Here is a 12488-nt window from a genome sequence, read left to right on the forward strand (position 1 = left end):
TTATTTTTTTTCAAAAGTAAACATTTAACATGAACTCTTTTGTTGGAACAGGACAGCTGGGAGGTAGTGGAAGGACTGAGGGGAGAGATGAATTATACACAGGAGCCACCAGTTCAGAAAGGATTTTTGCTGAAAAAGAGGAAATGGCCCTTAAAAGGCTGGCACAAGGTAAGACATTTGCCTTGGCCTTGCCTTTACTTGCACCCATACTAACTTCACTAAGTACCTGGTTCCCAGGCATTTATATTTAATTTGAAATTGAAATTTGAGACCAAAGTTGTTTAAATGGAATGTTCTAATGACTAATACTTTCTTCCCCACAGAGATTCTTCTATCTGGACAAAGGAATCTTGAAATATGCGAAGAGCCAAACTGATGTAAGTCTTCTATTGGGTACAACGTGCTCTTGAAGAATTTGGAAGGGGTAATTGTTGTCAGCTCAGAGATGAGATTGTGACAGTTGATGATTCTACCTCTCTGATCTAGAAACCATGGAGGGTCATAGTCTCTCCAGGTGGAACAGAGGTGCCTGCTCTTGCTCTGGGGTCTGGGTAGGCTCAGTTGCCCCACCTGGGGGAGGTGTAGGGGCTCCTCCAACGCCCCACTGCGTCTCCGAAGGTCTGTTCTGGCCTTGGAGTTGTGCCTAAGCACTTCTCTGGGTGGGAGAAGACATCCTCACAGCTGGAGAAAAGGAACAAAAAAAACACAGGGCAAGTGTCACTCCCACTCTTACAGTGACTGAGTGTTGCTGAAGGCCCTGGGGGAAGGAGAAGGTCCTCTTCTAGTTAACACTAGGCAGTCGGCCTGTGAGGGCTCTGATCGCCATCAGTCCTGCCCTGTGTAGGGCTCCTTCTCTCCTCCTTCCCTCCTCACCTAGCTTCCCTTAGTCTCTTGCCCGTGCTTCTCCTTTTAATCACTTCTAAATGAAACTAATTGAGTGGGAGGCAGTGCAGGCAACAGGTGAATTCACTGCCGTGGGGGTCAGCCATGGGATTTGCTTTCCTGCTACCTACCCCAGTGGCTGTGTAAACTGCTTGCTACTTAACCCCTGGTACCTCAGTGTCATCATCTGTGAAACAGGGAGAATGCTTCCTGCCCCAGAGATTAAAGAAGATGATGCATGCACAGCACTTAAGTCAGTACAGGTTCACACTAAGTGCTTGATAAGGTGAGGGTGGAGGAGGATAGGGTGTTACTTCACAGTTCTCAAGTGTCCCTCTCCGTGCCTCTGCAGATAGAGAGAGAGAAGCTGCATGGCTGCATTGACGTGGGGCTCTCAGTGATGTCTGTAAAGAAGTCATCGAAATGCATAGACCTCGACACCGAGGAGCACATCTACCATCTGAAGGTGAGACTGCTTCCTGCCGTGCAGAGTTTGGTGGTGCTGGCAAGGGATTGCCAGTTGTTATACTACTGGTGATGACTTTTGGGTCTTCAGTCCGCATGTAGAAGATCTTCATTACCAAAGTGTCTGTTTCTAACAGACTGTATTGATATTCGGATGGGTCAGGTGTTTGTTGTGCAGGACTGTCTCTCACACTGCTTGAAGGTTTAGCATCCTTGTCGCCTCATCTGCTGATTACCACCCCTCTCTCCAGTGATTGTGACAACAGTCAATAACAAAAAAATCTTCACTTTTCCAAACCACCCCCCAACCAGGCAGTAACATCTTTTTTTCTTTTTTCTTTTTTTTCTTTTTCTTTAACTTCAGACTAATGATTGGTACAGAAGAGGCAGTAACATCTTTAGTGAAGAACCATTCACCATAGGTTAAATTATGTTCCTTGAAATACAATATAACATTTAATCGGTGGAGCCTTGTCTCAAAACTTCAGCTAATTTTATAGAGATTTCATCAAAATTCCCATATTACAGTGAAATGTCAGGAATTTTTTCCCTAAAGAGTGGTCTCCAACTAGTACCTCTCAAAGCTGTTTGCCCTCTTTTGCTCTCTCTGCCATCGGTGGTAGAGATAGTTAAAAGCATGAAGCATGAGCTCTAGATCTGGTTCAAATCCGCTGCTTATTGGCCATTGGACTTTGGAAAATTACCTAATCTCTGAAAAGTCTCAATTTTCTCACCGAAAACAAAATGAAAATTATTATAGTGCTCATCTTGTAGGGATACATGTAGAAAACTTGGCATGATGCCTGGCCCACAGTAAGCTCAAGAAGTTTAGTTATTGTATATGATGAGTAGGTGGTACCTGAATGTTAGAAATTAATAGAGAAAATGCTAAGTTTCTTTTCTTATTTGGGCAAATTACTTGCCATGTTGGGAACAGGAGCTGAAGGTTAGGGAAATAAAAGTGTGAGGTCATGGGCTCCATGTCCTAATGTGTCCCTGTCCTCTCCATAGCACGTGTGTCGATATTGAGCAATAAATACGGGCCTAACTCTCACAGGTAGCTGGTTGAATAGGCAAGACAGTCAAATCCTTACTATTTCCTAGCTTAATTGTACCTCTGGGTGCAGTTAATTGTATAAGGCAGGGCTTGTCAACCTCGGCACTGTTGACACTGTGGGCTGGGTAACTGTTGTGGGTGGCTGTCCTGTGCATGATACGGCAGTGAGCAGTGTCCCTGGCCTCTATCTTGTCCCTAGATGCAGTATCATCCTCCTCCAGTTGTGACAACTAAAATGTCCTGGTGCACCCTGGGGGGATAAAATCACCCCTGGTTTAAAGGACCAGTATTAAGTAAAGGAGGGAAGAACCTATAATCATAAAAGAAAAATTTAAGAAAAAATACTACTCCCCTACCCCCCACAACTCCTGTTTCAGTGTCAGTCTCCATTAGAATAGTTTAGGTTATTTCTCCATATACTTCCAATGACTATTAGTTCTACGTTTTGACATGGTCAGGAAATAGTAAGTTCTTGTTCATCCACTATTGTATTAACAGAATAAAAGTAATTATTAATTCCTGATTTTTAAAGAGTGAGAATACTTTAAAATACATTGAATGCTAGTATCATGATAAACACAGTTTACTATTTTTCTGTGTGATTTAAGTTCTGTTTGGTTTCTTGTTTATTCTTTCGAACATCAGCTGTGGCTGTTCATGTGGGTAAGTGGAGTTATCTGAGGACTCCAGTTGGTAGCCTCAGAGTCAGGCAGTTTTTTAATGTGAGCCACTTGGTCTCCTTCTCTTTATAGATGAGAGATCTGGGCAGCAGAGAGGTTAAGTGACTGTCCACCTATGGCCCTAGAACTACTTGAGGGGCCAGGACAGAACCCTGGTCAATTATTTCATAAAGTACTTTCATTCTTCTACCTTGTTTAACTAATAAAAAAAAAAAATGAGTCAAGACGAGTGCTTGGGAAGGGAAAAAAAAAAAAAAAAAAAAGACGAGTGCTTGGGCAGTGACTTTTAGAGGCCTCTGAGAATAGATCAGTGCAAAAGATGACACAAGATTCCTGTAAAATTCCTCTTAGCCACATCTGGGAAATGAGATACATTTGAGGCAGACAAATAGATATTGAGTCTGTTTGTGCTGCTTCTTCCTGTAAATGACACACTACATAGTACCCGTAGGGGTTTTCCGTCTTGTAGGTACTCCTACTAAACACGAGAGTGGCCTAACAGTTTCTCAATGAATGATGCTGCTGACATTTATTTGCACATCCTAGCTCTCAGCTGTGGCATTAGTAAAGCTTTTCATAGGACTGACCTGGATTTTTCATCTTAGACGTCAACTCACCATGCATCCTTTTGAGTTATTTTAAATTGCAGCTACCTAAGTCTCTGTGTCCTAATATACAGGTATCTATCATTTTTCACATTGAAAATATTCACACCCGCTCATACATATGTAAAATTATTGACTTTTAAGAAATATCTGTGGTACGTGTTTGTTACAGACTTTTTGGCTTTTTTTTTTTTTTGAACATTTGAAATATTTTCTAATAAAAATTACTAGTTACAAACATTATTCTTCCAGGAAATTAGAAATTGATAGTCATTCATCTATGAAAGGAATGGCTAAATGTGAGTATGATGACAATAAAAGTTGAAAAAAATATTTCTGTATAATGCTTTATCAGATTTTTTTTTTCTATTTCTGAGAGGAGAAATGTTCTTTTAAATAACCTTCACATTCATTAGCATATACTCCTCCGCTGTGTATTCTTTGTCAAAGAAGATGAACAAGGTTAAATATTTTAGGAAGAATTTACTAATTCATTCTAGTTCGGAGGAGATTGATCTGAAATGTCTGAATTATACAAGAGTTTAAAAAGAAAAATGGTGGTAATATTTTCAGTAGGGATAAGAGAAGCTGAGATTAAAGAACTTGGAAATGCTTTAGGCACAGATAAATATAAGTTTCAGTTCATCTGTTGTTTAATATAACTGGCACTGTTTTGCTTTCTTAAAAATAGCATAACAATTGGACTCGTTCGTAGAAAGCCTAAATATATGCTTTACGAAGATCATTTTTACTCCATTTCCTCCTCGAACTTGTTCCTACAGACCATGCGCACATAAACCAAATCAGTATGAGGCTATTTCTATATGTGCCAACTTAAAAAGAGGATGTCAGTAGTGACCTCAGTTTGATGAATAATGGTTCCTTCCAGCGAGTGACTCTCTTGTTTCCTTCTCTCAACTGAACACATTTTAGGTGAAGTCGGAAGAAGTCTTTGATGAGTGGGTATCGAAACTCCGTCACCACAGAATGTACCGTCAGAATGAAATCGCCATGTTTCCACGTGAAGTTAATCACTTTTTCTCAGGGTCCAGTGTCACAGACTCTACATCTGCGGTGTTTGACGCCATTTCAAGTAGGAAGGTAATACGTGCTCCGCCAATAATGAATCTGAAAGAAGAGGGTGGCTTTGTGGGGAGTGTCCCATCTTGGGAGCTCAGCCTGAGGAAGGAAAGGTTTGTGGAGAGGTGCAGGGTCAGCTTGGACTGATATTTAATGAGTCTGTTTGCCCAGTGAGTCGGAACCAGGGCCATCTATTAATACATGAGCATCTATTCATCGGGGGACAGTGATTGTAGAACAGCACGTAAGGAGGAACTTAATACCCCTGAATGCATTAGCTTTCTCTTAACCAGTTTGACTGTGGTTTCCTCATCTGGTTGTAAAATACAGTAGGTATGTGTATGGTGGGATTGCAAAATATTTCCAGACATTTGTATCATTATTTTGGTAGTATTGTTATTTGACAAAAGAAAAAAGGACTTTTATCCAACGGCTCATGGTATAATATGGCCAAGCTTGGGTGACAGCCAGGGGCCTTAGTGCTTTGCTAGAAGCTTCATCCTCGTCATAGGCAGATGGTGTCCCTTAGTGACTAGCCTACTCTGTTAACCTTGACCCTCGAGTGTCCCCGCTGGGCTCTGTTTTCATTTATAATGTGCTTTTGTTGTCTGTGGAACAGCGGAGCAGTATATCAAAACAGAATTCATTTCAAACTGGAAGCAATTTATCATTTTCTTGTGGTGGTGAGACACGAGTTCCATTATGGTTACAGTCTTCAGAGGACATGGAAAAATGCTCAAAAGGTAGAGTGACTTAAAACCTCTGCTCCTTTCTGTCATGGCTTCTAAACGATGCTGGTTTGGTGTCACATCTCGAATGCATTCGTGTCCTTCTTCGCCTGTCCATATTCCTGCCCATATTTTGCATATTAAGGTCACACTCATTGTCAACAAAGACACTGTCCTTGAAGAGCTTTACATCTTCACCTGGCTGTGTTTGCAGACAGCTTTCCTTTTCTATGCCTTGAGTACTGATGCCTGATTTCCACATGGGCCTGTAAATCACACTCAGGGGGTCTGCATGGCTTTCTACTTTTTTAAGTGCCCCAAATGGCTCTGATGCACATCCAAGGTTGAAAATCAGTGTCCTCGAGGTGAGGGGAGCCGCATGTGTAGGTCTTCTCTACCCTGGCTGCACGTGAGAACCACCCACAGGGCTTGTATGATGCAGGAATACCCATGCTCAGGCCTCTCTCCCAAAGAATCTCTTTAAATTGGGCTGGAGTGGGGCCGGGGAGTCACTAATTTTCCAAAATTCCCCAGGTGATTTTGACAAGGAGCCAGGGTTGAGCACTCCTGCCATAAGGAAGCTTAGCGTTCTCAACCTTATTCAGCTGAGACTCACCCGGGGAACTAAAATATGAAAATATTCCAGGTGGGATTGGGAATAATCTGATTTAATTGTCTGGGGGTGGGACTTGGGCATATGTAATTTAAAAAATTTCTCCAGTTGATTTAAAAGTGTAGCCACAATTGAGAACCACTAGAGAAAGATGCCAGATGGTGGCCTTGAAAATTGCATTTTCTCTTATTGAATACAGATATTATTAACCCTGGGGCCATGTAGGCTTTGCCCTTCTAATAAATATCACTCGTGAGCTTTACTGAGTGACATCTTGTCGAAGTGGTCCCTGAAGTGTTGTCTCTGGACCAGCAGCATCGGCCTGGCAAATTATTAGAAATGCAAAGTCTCAGGCTTAACCCAGGGGTACTGAATCAGAAACTAGGGGTGGAGCCCAACGAGCTGCAATTTAACAAGGTCTCCACGTGATTCCAATGATAAAGCTTGAGCGCCACTACCCTAGGGCATTCGGGTCTTTGTTCCTCAGCAGAAGCATCTATCAGCATCCAGGGAACAGCGAATTGTGGACTATCTTTTGGGCTAGTGACTAGGATCTGGTCTGAGAGTCCTCTTATGTCCTCTTAGTTCCATCTGCAGAGGCACATCGTGGTCCTGATGCAGGTCTGTGATTGACAAAGTTATCCTTAGAGAACAGCACAACCTTCATTTTAGTTTTACCCATTTCATATGTATTGGGTGCTTCCAGGTAGAGAGTAGCAGCCTATTGTTGCAGGATTAGAAATGTCAATGATGACGGCTGATTCATTTAATTGTTACGATGTGCCAGGCACTCTTCTAAGCACTGTGCAAATATCAACTCAGGCAACTCTCACAACTATCCCGGGAGCTAGGTGTGAAGTTACCCCCATTTTGCAGATAAGGAAACTTGAGGCACAGAGAAATTCTGTAATCTTCCCAAGAGTTACAGTTCATTAAGTGGATTCAAACTGCGGCAGCCTGGTTTTCGAGATCCATGCCCCAAATCACTACAGTCTGTAGCCTTTCCTATACAAAAGGAAGTAAAATTTCCTACCCTTACGATGAAGAATCAAATAGAGATAAATGAGAAAAGTAGCTGGCACCAGCATAGTGACCCCACTTGCCAGTGGAAGATTGTGAGCACTCTCCTCTCTCCCCCCAGACCTGGCACACTGCCACGCCTATCTGGTGGAAATGAGCCAGCTCCTGCAAAGCATGGACGTCCTGCATCGGACATACTCGGCACCGGCTATCAACGCCATCCAGGTTAGCCAGACCCCAGTTCTGTCTGCATTCTGGCCGCCTTCTCCTTTCCTTTCTCCCCCCAGCCTTTGACTAACAGTGGAACGTTGTCTGGTCAGTTGCTTCAGCCAAACCCAAGGGGATGGAGGTGGTGACTTTGCTATGCATTTATCCCTATTGGTTTGGTGGACCTTACTGTCTGTGCTCTCTTTCCTGTTTTGAAACAAAGGGTGGAGCTTTTGAAAGTCCCAAAAAGGAAAAAAGATCGCACAGGAGGTGGCGGTCCAGAGCTATTGGCAAAGATGCTAAAGGAACGCTGCAGGTAACCGTGGCTTCCCCCAACACACTGGTTTCTTCATTGGCCCTGCTCTGCACACTGTGTGCTGGGGGCCACTTTGACTCAGTGAGGAGAAAGAGACAAGTAAATAATTCTGTAGTTGGTCTTTCCCATGCCCCCTGCAGAGAGAGGAATTCAATCACTTAGATTTTCTGGATACGAGGATAAGCATGTAATGGGTGGTTGGGCAGGGGAGAGAATGTTTTCTAAGGGAAAAATGGCATGAGGTTACAGGGACTGCTGCCATTGCTGGGACTTTTGGTTTCCCCTTCTTTAATGTTTAGCCCACCTGTCCTCTTCCCTGCTTGGGTGTGTGCCTTGTATTGTGACTGCTGTTGCCATGTGCTCTGACCTACCTCCTCTGCTGATGCTCAGTGGCTTTGTCATCCCTCTGAGACCTCAAGCTTGATTTTCTGGACACAGGATATTGTGCAGATTCTCTTTTGCCTCTTATCTCCAAACTCCCAATCCCCCATTGGAGGTTCACTGTGTCACGCTAGGAGCTGTCTTCCTTAACACACAGCTAAGCCACAGGCCAAGATTAACAGCTTGGCTGTTGCATATTAAATTGCAACTTTGTTAGAATCAAAATAAATCTCAAGCTTTTGAATAAAAGATATGATACACTCCTGTACATCTTTAGTTCAAAACACTTTAGGGGTTGAATTTAAATACTTTTAAAGTAAAGAATGTTCCACATATAAACAAAGTTCCTTTGTTTTGTAGAAGCCTCAGGTGCAAAAAAAAAAGCGAAGCATTTTATACCGATCCGTTGTTAACAACCTAGGTACTCGATGGTTATTGCCAGGAGGAAGGAATTGAGTACAAATGAGAAAGCCTGGCAGCTTTAGTTGTCATTTTCAACCGGTAGCTTTAATGCTTCTATCATTTTCAAAAGAAGATGTGATTTCTCACCCATTTTTAGTTCACAAGATGCAAGTTGCTGTGAAGTTTTCCCAAGTTTTCGTTTATTTTTCTTATACGTTATCACTCGGTAGAAAGACTTGCCTATAAAATCTTTTTCTCTTAATATGTTCCAATCTTAGAACCAAGTCAATATTCTAAGCGATCTGCATCTGAAAAGAAATATCTCCCTTTGATGTCACTTTAGGTCCCTAAACCTTTTTCTGGCCCTGTAAGACTGCACTCCTCCAATCCTAATTTGTCAACACTAGATTTTGGAGAAGAGAAAAATTATTCTGATGGCTCTGAAACCTCATCAGAGTTTTCTAAAATGCAAGAAGATCTGTGTCATATTGCCCATAAAGGTAAATGAGTTTTCTTTTTTCCTAATGTGTTTGATGAAAACGTGAAATGCATGTCTGAATGTGGGATGTCCTTGGAGAGGGCATCCTTAGTTGGTTCATTTTCTACTCTATTAAGATTTTGGGAAACCTAATTTTTATTTTATTTCTCTGGTAGTGGAGCGTGTCTTGGCAAGAAGTTTCTTTTTAACCTCTTGAGAGAGACACTAAGAATGTTACATATATACTTCAAAAGCTGAGCTATTCATATGATACTGTTGGGAGTGTAAATTGTACTTTTCTGGAGGGCAGTATGACATTATGTTCCAACTATGTTTTTAAATCCACCCATCCACCAATTCTGCTTTGAAGAATTCATTTGGAATTAATTAACCTAAAATTCATCCAAATAAAGATATCCATTATAGCATTATCACATTAAAAATTAGAAATAGGTATTCAGTATTATTAGCCATTAGGGAAATGCAAATTAAAGCCATGATGAGCTATCCCTACACACCTGTGGGAACAGCTGAAATGAAAATACAGTATCAAATGCAGGTGAGGATGCACAGAAGTTTAATCCTCATATATTGCTGGTGGCCATGGAAAATGGTACAGCCACTCTGGAAAATAGTTTTTATATAAAAATAAACATATTAATACTTATATCTGGGCATTTATACTAGCGACATGAAAATTTATGTCCACACAAAAATATATACACAAATGTTCAGAGCAAGTTTATTTGTATTAGCCAAAGACTGGAAACAAACTCAGATGTTTTTCAACAGATGAATGGTTAAACAAAATGTGGTACATCCATACAATGGAATACTACTCAACAATAAAAAGGAACAAACTATTGTTATACACCCCAACTTGGATGGATCTCGAGGACATTGTGCTGAATGAAAATAGCCAATCTCAAAAGGCTACATAGTATATGGTTCTACTTATATAACACTTTTGAAATGATATACTTAGAGATGGAGAGGAGATTAGTGGTTACCGGAGGTTAGGAACAAGGAAGAAGGAAGGGAGGAGTGTGGGTGTGATTATAACGGAGCAGCACAAGGGATCTTTGTGGTGATGGAAAGTTCTGTATCCTGATTGTGGTGCTGGTTACAGGAATTTGCACGTGACAAAATTGCACTGACTTTTATCCACACACACATAAACAAATTAGTGCATGTAGAAATCTGAATAAGATCTGTAGATTATACTAATGTCAGTTTCCTGGTTTTTATGTTGTACCGTAATTGTGTAAGATGTGACCACTGGGAGACACTGCATGTAGGGCACGTGGGACTTCTCCATAGTGTTTTTGCAACTTCCTGTAAACCTAGAACAATTTCAAGGTTTTAAAAAGGTTTTAAAAATTAGAAATAAACTAAAAGCCCAATAATAGGGGATTGAATTTTTTTAAAAATGTGATATAATTGGAATACTCAGCCATAGTAATAATAGCTGCCTTAGATTGAGCACATTAACTATCATGTCAGGTATTTGCTAAGTACTTTACATGCCTTGTTTCATTTAATTATTGTGGAGCAGGTATTATTGTGATCTGTTGTATAGATGAGAAACCTAGGGCTTAGTGATGCTAAAGAACGTCAGAGGGTCACGTGGCTACAAAACAGCCAACCTGAGACTTGAACCCTAACCTGCTTGGCCCCAGAATCCTCATTCCTTACCTGGTGTTTCACTGCCCTGACAGATGTGCCTCCCAGCGCCGTATTTTTCTGTCTTCACATTACAGCTTCCTTCAGCTCTCTCTTCCCTTTCCCTACAAATATAAAACATGTTAGTGATAAAGTTCATTATGAGGAAACCATTTCATCCTTTTTGCAGATTCCTACCTGAAACTCTTGTCCCAGTTACTGTTAGAATTTTGTCAGTGTTTTGCACTGCTGTTGAACAATCCATCTGTAAAATGGGAAGAGTTACCCGGCCCACCCTTTAAATGCTCTTCAGACACTCCTCTGGGCATTCTCTTGTATTAAAAGAATCCATTTTAATTGGGGCTTTTTAGGTTTTGGAGGAGGAGATTTCTATAAAATACCATTATTTTTTAATAACAGGAACTGTCTTTTTAAAAACGAGAAGATAACGTCTCCCTGCAAAAAGGAAATGTTCTGAATTTTCCCTGCATTGAAGAGGCTGCCTGCTCAGCAGGACAGAGGCTGCCATATTCAGTGGGGCCATTGATCCAGTCCTCCTGCAGAGGCTTCCACCTTGTTGAAAACCCATAATGGGCCCCAGCCAGATGTTTCGTCTTTTGGGCTTTGTAAAAACGTACCTAGACTAGGCCAAGGTTTGTAGTGGAGAAAGGGCCAGGTGTGCTTATTCAACAACAGCCTGAGCCCCGTGGGCTTACTGACAGCGAATTCCACAGGCAGCCTAACGAGCTTTGTTTCATTCCTGTGGTTTTAAAGTACACTTGAGTAGACAGAAAGATCTTCCTTTTCCTCATTCAGGGCCTCTCTTATACACAGGCTGGATAATTCAGGAGCCTCACAGAAAAAAGGCAGGTTTGCCCTAAGCCTGTGACCTCAAGTGCTTTCTCACTTCCATACATCCAGACTTGAAGCAACTTGACCTTTCTTCCTCTGTAAGCCTGGTTTTGTTACTGGCACTGTATTCTGTACCTTCTTGACTGTGTCACTATTCTATGGACTATAATTCCAAAGCAGCTGAACTAAAGGCAAGAATTCCACTGATGTAACATAGTCTGTGAGACCTTCAACTTGTCAAATGCATCTGAATTCTCCCGGTTTTATAGACCAAATGGTAGGCCAGAATATATACCCAGCCTAGTTTTAAAAGTTCTTGTTATGTATTATAGACTGTGAATTTGATTTTTATGGCATGTCATTGAACTAGTTCTCACTAACTCATGTTTCTAGCTTTGTGTGTATGTTGACACACACATAAGCAAACAGACAATGAAATGTATTAAAATCTAAGTTTTAAATAGTTTTTGTTGCATATATTAGCTTTTATGTTTCTCAAAATGTATTTTATGGAACCCTGTAGCCATAAAATATTTTAACAAAACAAAACAAGAATTTCATGATTGAAAATGTTTGGAAAACACTGCTGACTGTGATACCTTTGAATTTACACAAGAAACATTAAATAGTACAGGCCCGGAGAAGTCTTGCAGCAAAGAAACTTAATAGCTTTGTGTAACTCGGTGATTTTTAATATCATTTGAAAAGTTCGCCTTTCCCCAATCCCCAACAGCTGTCAACATCCTGGAATTAAATAAAGTTCCTGAAAAACATACTTCAGGAAACAATGTAAATAATAAGTCTTTTCTGGCGCTAACCCTCTATACCGGCTGAGTAGGCCTCCTCTGACTGGCTGTGCGACTTGGACTTCACGGGTTAACCTCTCTGGTCCTCAGTTGCCTCACCTGTTAAATGTCCTAAAGTAGTTGTCCTTACTCTTTGGCTCTCAAATTCTATAATTATCTTCTATGATTAATTGTTTTGCCCTGAGTAGAAAGAATCCATATTGTTATAAGAAGGTTCCGTGAGAGAGTGTTCTGTTAGCAGCAGAAACAGAAAT

The 12488-nt window shown here is 41.1% G+C and overlaps 1 protein-coding gene across 4 annotated transcripts in view; it reads left to right on the plus strand.

Moving 5' to 3' along the window:
* The window catches only part of OSBPL3 (oxysterol binding protein like 3), a 153869-nt gene that overhangs the window by 86293 nt on the left and 55088 nt on the right, over positions 1 to 12488 (plus strand). For 2 of the 4 annotated variants that reach the window (XM_069462543.1, XM_069462545.1), the window contains 8 exons: positions 52 to 168; positions 324 to 377; positions 1235 to 1348; positions 4623 to 4790; positions 5389 to 5512; positions 7252 to 7355; positions 7561 to 7653; positions 8780 to 8936. In XM_069462543.1, the coding sequence (XP_069318644.1) occupies positions 52 to 168; positions 324 to 377; positions 1235 to 1348; positions 4623 to 4790; positions 5389 to 5512; positions 7252 to 7355; positions 7561 to 7653; positions 8780 to 8936 (931 nt within the window). The remainder of the gene's footprint in view (positions 1 to 51; positions 169 to 323; positions 378 to 1234; positions 1349 to 4622; positions 4791 to 5388; positions 5513 to 7251; positions 7356 to 7560; positions 7654 to 8779; positions 8937 to 12488) is intronic. The other 2 variants (XM_069462544.1, XM_069462546.1) reach the window with 1 other exon arrangement.

Source organism: Eulemur rufifrons, chromosome 29 (genome assembly GCF_041146395.1).
Source record: "Eulemur rufifrons isolate Redbay chromosome 29, OSU_ERuf_1, whole genome shotgun sequence".
Classification (NCBI taxonomy): Eukaryota; Metazoa; Chordata; class Mammalia; order Primates; family Lemuridae; genus Eulemur; species Eulemur rufifrons.